The sequence below is a fragment of the Lipotes vexillifer genome, unplaced genomic scaffold (assembly GCF_000442215.2).
Source record: "Lipotes vexillifer unplaced genomic scaffold, Lipotes_vexillifer_v1.1 scaffold149, whole genome shotgun sequence".
NCBI lineage: Eukaryota > Metazoa > Chordata > Mammalia > Artiodactyla > Lipotidae > Lipotes > Lipotes vexillifer.
In genome coordinates, this window is record NW_006779962.1 from 1,656,391 (window position 1) to 1,662,466 (window position 6,076).

The 6,076-nt window shown below is 57.6% G+C and overlaps 1 protein-coding gene across 1 annotated transcript in view; it reads left to right on the forward strand.

Moving 5' to 3' along the window:
- The first annotated feature begins 5,039 nt into the window (after nucleotides 1–5,039).
- The window catches only part of RALGDS (ral guanine nucleotide dissociation stimulator), a 23,906-nt gene continuing 22,869 nt past the window's right edge, over nucleotides 5,040–6,076 (forward strand). The window contains exon 1 of the mRNA XM_007453095.1: nucleotides 5,040–5,222. Coding sequence (XP_007453157.1) covers nucleotides 5,040–5,222 — 183 coding nt within the window. The remainder of the gene's footprint in view (nucleotides 5,223–6,076) is intronic.

Here is a 6,076-nt window from a genome sequence, read left to right on the forward strand (position 1 = left end):
TTGTCTGAGGGCGAGGGGCTGGGGGGCTTTGAAGGGTCAAGACCCCTCTGGTTGCTGTGCATCAGGGGGACCAATGATCAGATGACAGCGGGTAGGAAAAGGGGCCCCAGAGGTTTGGCCTGAGCACACCTTTCCCTTAAACCGGAGGTGGCTACTCAGGGGCCTCTGAGCCAGGGAATGATGGGAGGCCCAGTGGGGTCTGGGGCAAACCCACAAGCAGATGGCCTGGCTGGAGAGGACAGCTGCCTGTCAGCTCCCGCCTGGTCTCCTGTTGCGTGGGAATGCAGACCCGGTGCGGCTGGGTTGTCCAAAGTTACAGGAGCAGCCAGAAATGTGGATTTTTATATGAAATCACCTGACCTTTTACTGTTGGCTCAAAAATTGAAAAACACTTTGCAAGCCAACCAAAACACACGTGGGCTAGATTTGGCCCGGTTCTCTTCCCAGCTGTCAGCTAGAGACCTGTCTTGCGCTTCCCGTGCGAGGAGCATCCTGCCTACAGGAACGGTCTGTATGGCGATGTCATCCGGGGCTCCTTGTGGCCCCAGGGAAGGACAGAGGCACTCTCTGGGGAAAGGTTGTACAGTGCTTTGTGCTCGATCTCCCTCCCAGCAGACCCTCCAAGGGCCCAGGTTAGCATAGACTCGATTTCAGGCTTGCCTGAGGTCCCTGGGTTTGCCTCCAGCCCCATCTGAGCTGCATGATTCAGTCTCCCAGCTGCCCACTGCCTCGGGCCCCTTATGTTGTAAGGATGCTCTAAGTGCCCCTTGGGTGTGGAGCGAGGAACCTGGGAAATGGTGAAGGTGGGGGCGTGGTCACTGCACTGGCCCCGGGTCTGGAGGTTGTTGCCCTCCCTCCAGGGCTACTGGGAGCCTCAGCAGCATTAGGGGATAAGTCTCAAACTGTGCCCTTTTTCTTTTTTAACTTCTGTTATGGAAAATTCCAAAAAGACACAAAAGTGGAGAAAATGACATAAAGGGACACAGCGTTCACGATCACAAAGTGCGGGGCCGCTCTTGCTGCTGCTTCTCTTACTGGCCCCATGTCCTGCCCGCCTTCCCCACAGCAAATGATATTGACACAAATCCCAGGCACATCATTCCATCCATCAATTTTTTTTTTTTTTTTTTTTTTTTTTTTTTTGCGGTACACGGGCCTCTCGCTGTTGTGGCCTCTGCCGGTGCGGAGCACAGGCTCCGGACGTGCAGGCTCAGCAGCCATGGCTCACCGTGGCTCACGGGCCCAGCCGCTGTGCGGCATGTGGGATCCTCCTGGACTGGGACACGAACCTGTGTCCCCTGCATCGGCAGGCGGACTCTCAACCACTGCGCCACTAGGGAAGCCCCATCCATCAATATTTTAATACGTTACTCTAATAGTAACCAAAATCCTGTGAGCACACCCCAAAAATGATGTCTATCATCTGGCTATCATCAGATATCCAGTAGTGTTCAAATAATCCCAATTGTTCCTCAGGGTTTTCTTTTTGTTCTTTCTTTTTGTTCTTTCTTTTTTAAAAAAAAAAAAACAAACAAACAGTTGCCCTGTTCAAATCACAATCCAGAATCTGCACGTTGCATTTGGTCGTATGTCCCACCTTTATTTTATTTATTTTTTAAAATATTTATTTATTTATCTTGGCTGCACCGGGTCTTAGTCGTGGCACGCGGGCTCCTTAGTTGTGGCATGCATGCAGGGTCTAGTTCCTCGACCAGGGATCGAACCCGGGCCCCCTGCATTGGGAGCTTGGAGTCTTACCCACTGGACCACCAGGGAAGTCCCTGTCCCACCTTTATTTTAATCTACAGTTTCCCCTTTGTGTTTTCCCCTGAAATGTATTTGTTGAAACTGGGTGGTTTGTCCTGTGAAGATTCCCAGGGTCTGGAATTTGTGGGGTGCATCCTTATATGTGTTTAACATGTCTGTGCCCTGTCATTCCCCCAAAAGGTTGTTCCATGCAGAGGCCTGGTTGGATTCAGGTCAGGTTTTTGGCAAGGGCGCTTCGTGGGTGGCTCTGTGTTCATCCATCAGGTGGCACCTACTGTCCTGGCCCCCTCTCTTTTGCCCTTGGGAAGAGATCTACCCCACAGCTTTGGGGGAGGATCATGAGGGAACGTGCTTGAGGGCCGGGGAGGGGGGGCCTCAGTGAACTGCAGTCCCTGGTGAGGAGCTTTACCTGTACTGTCTGCCCTTTGCTAACCAGGAGAAAACTGTGCCTTGGAGATCAGGTGACTCTTCGGGGGCCGAGGGCTGAGGGGTGGGTGGCATTGGCAGGGAGGGAGGGTCACACAGTAAGAAAGGGGTGGAGCTGGGCTTTAAACCCAGGTATTTCAGTGCCAGAACCTGGCTTCTGTGCTACCCTGCCCCTCTGGGAACTAAGGGTGTGTGTGTGTGTGTTTGCGAGCACGTTCACGCGGCTGGAGCAGCAAACAAGCTTGCCAGGACCCAGGAGGGGAGCCCCAAAGTGGGGGGAACAAGGCAGGGAGGGGGACAGATCACCAACCAGACAGACACCAACCAGAGGGAACCCCCCCACCGCCCCCTCCATGCAAATGATGTCCAGGTAGTCGGATGGGAGGCAGCCAGGCCAACTGTGTTGGTGTGTTGCGTCCTGATGGAACTGCCCAGTCCTCACCTCCCCAGCCTGCTTGGGCCCCCCTAACCCCGGCCCCCTTGACCTTCAAGGTCAGAGAGGTAGTGACCTTGGTGCACTCAGGAGTCACTTGGCCTCCATGGGCCCCTTTCCCCAGCTGTAAAACGGGCACGAGCTTGCTTCCCAGGCCCCTCCCTGGGAGAAAGAGATAAAGGGAGCAGAGAAAAGAGATAAAGTGAGTACAGGCAGGTGCTGGGCTCTCCAGGCACTGAGAGCTTGGCCCCAGGAGAAGTGTGGGAAGAGAAGCTTCTAGCCCAAGGCTGTGTCCAGTGTCCAGGTCACCCCTGTCTTGCTCTTTGAAGACCTCATTCCTCTAAATATGTCCCACCCACCTCACCCTCCCCTGGGGCCTCCTCAACAGCCTCCTAGGGGTCTCCACCCCCAGCCAAATCTACCCATCTTACTTTAAAAACGAAAACAACAAACAAAACCCAGCGTTTCTTATTATGTGTGTGTGATTACTAAAATATTTCAGAAAAATTAGCAAATTCTGAGAAGTAAAAAGAAAACAGTGTATAGCACTGCCCAGAAATAACCACCATTCCTTTTGCAAAGTAGGTCCCTCTAGTCATATGCACGTGTGGAATGTCAGCTTCTAAAAGCATGCTCTGCATCGTGGTTTTCTGACTTTACAGTTATAGCCGAGCATCTCCCTGTATCATTGTCCTACTGTGGTAGGTAATGGCACACGGGGTCCTGACAGTAAGTCTGCATAGGGTGTTTGAGTTGATTCCTTTGGTAGAGTTGTAATTGAGGTTTCCATAAACATCGTTGTACAGAAATCCACGCCCACATCTCTGAATGCTTCCTTAGGGTTAATTCCCAAGAGTGGGATTGTCGAATCAAAGCCATGAGCGTTTTTTTTTTTTCCAAATTTATTTTACTGAAGCAGAGTTGACTTATGTTGTGTTAATTTCTGATGTACGGCAAAGTGATTCAGTTATGCATATACACATTCTTTTTCATGGCATGAGCGTTTTTAATGCCTTTAATAGAAATCACCAAGTTGTTTTCCGTGCGTCTTTGTCAAGGCCTCGCCTTGTGCCTGATGGAGAACCATCCGGCAGGTGCTCAAGCTGCCCACATGGGCACGCAAGTGGGTGGGAGCTGCTGGGCCCCCACTGTCCATGGGTATCTGAGGCCCGGCACACAGTGGGTGCATGAGATATGCTTATGGAATGAGTAGTCTGGCCCTGCCCTCTCATTTTACAGATGGGAAACAGAGGCCCAGTGGTATGGAACCAGTTCTGGGGAGGTTGGTGGCATTGCTGGGGCTGCTGACAGCAACTGCAGGCCTCTGTGAGGGCTGAGCGCTGAGGCCGGGACAGGCCTGGGCAGTGTGCTGGTGTGAGGGAGGGTCCCATTCATTCATCTGTCTACTTGCCTCCTCCCTGGCTTCTAGAAAGCGCAGCTGAGGCTCCCTAGCCCTGCTTCCTCCCCAGCCCTCAGCATCCTTACATCCACCCTGAAGGCTGCCCTGAGACCTTGAGCACTCAAGCCACCAGTGAGTGGCCCCAGGTGACCAGACCAGTGGCAGGTGCCCAGCTGGCATTTGTCTCTCCTGATCCCTCCTCACTCTTGAGTGCAGGCTCCACCTGGTGATGCCTGGTCTGGGTTCTCCCCCTTTCCCCCAATTTCCCCTCCTCTGCTGCCTCCCTTCTGCCTGTACCTCCTCAGGGTGGCCTTAGGGCTGAGACAGTGCAGGCAGAGGCCCCTCCCCACCCCCCACCCCCGCACCAAATACACACCCCAACCCTCAGGACTTCCAAATGCACGCATGCACTGAGGACCCGGTTCCAGGACGCGGGAGCACACAGCGAGGCACTGGCATCGGCAGAGTGAGTGCTATATATGTCAGTTACCCACTGTGATCCTCTCGGGTGACGAAACTGAGGCTCAGGGAGGTTAAGCAACTTGTCTAAGGCCACAGAGCTAGGGAGGGGCTTAACTGGAATTTATGGGAGGTGGAGACCCACTGCTTGGCCACACGTCGACACTTACACAAGTCACACAGCTACACATCCCGTGCGCTGCGCCCGCGCACGCACCCACACAAAGGGCTTAACCGTGGAACCCGCAGCCCCACGACACACGCCGCACGAGCACTCCCCAAGACGCAAGCCGCCATCACCCCACCGGGGTTGCGCGCGCGCAGGCGTACACACTCCCCTCCGTCGTCTCTGGCCACCCCCTCTCCTGGCCCCGCCCCTCCACGCCGAAGGCCCCGCCTCCCGAGCCCCGCCCCTGGCCAGCCGGCCCCGCCCCCGGCCTGACCTCAGCGGGGCCGGGCCGCGAGCTCAGAGCGCAGGCAGGGCCGAGCCGCGCGGGCCGCCGCCGCCGCCGCCGCCGCCGCCCGGCCGGCCGCCCGCTCCGCTGCGAGCCGCCCATGGTGCAGCGCATGTGGGCCGAGGCGGCCGGGCCTGCGGGCGGCGCCGAGCCGCTGTTTCCGGGCTCCCGGCGGAGCCGCAGCGTGTGGGACGCAGTGCGCCTGGAGGTGGGCGGCCCCGACAGCTGCCCGGTGGTGCTGCACAGTTTCACGCAGCTCGATCCCGACCTGCCGCGTCTGGAGGTGGGTGAGCCAGGCTGGCCCGGCGCTCGGCCGAGCGAGGAGTGGGTGGGGGCCCAGCGTCCTTAGCGGGTCACCCACCTCCAGTGGTGGTGGTCACCACCCCCAGTCCGGAGGTTGCGGGGGGGAGGGTCCTTCCGCAGAAATCCCCCTCCTTGCGCCAACCCCAAGGCAGCCAGGTGGGCGGAGCGGCTGCCGCCAGCCGGTCCAACAGTTTCGGGACCAGAACCGGGTCTTCGTGCCCCCCTCTACCCGTCCCAGTGCGTGACCTCACCGAGCCCAGGTGTGCCACTCCCGCGCCCCTGCAACCCAGGTAGACTTGCTCCCGCGGGCAGTACAGCAGGGCTGGGCCGTATTTAGTCCCCGTGGCCAGGCCGGGGCCGGCTTAGGCAGTTTGGCTTCGAAATGCAGGTGGTGAACTAGTGATTAGGGCGGCAGTCTTCTAGAATCCTTAGAGGCGGTTGGGAGCACAGTGGCCTTACAGACAGCCCCCCTTGGGGGCAGAAGTGGACTCCGATGTTCCGGGCTGCTCAAAGCGGGGGAGTGGGGAGACAGGCCTCCAACCTGTGGGGCCCGGTGTCCAGGCGGGTAGGTTGGGACAAGGGCCTCTCAGGTGGAGGGGTGACTCACTTCTGCTTGATTAGAAAATGCGCCGACACCCTGAATCTGTAAGGATTTGGGAGGATTCAGAACGGGGGTGTGCCTATCATGCATGTGGTTGGGGGAACTAGGTGAGGGGTGGACTCCTGTCTCTAGTGTGCTCTGGGCAGCGGTGGGGCGGGGGAGGAGTGCCCCCCCCCCCCCCCCCCCCCCCCCCCCCCCCCTCCCCCCCCCCCCCCCCCCCCCCCCCCCCCGGG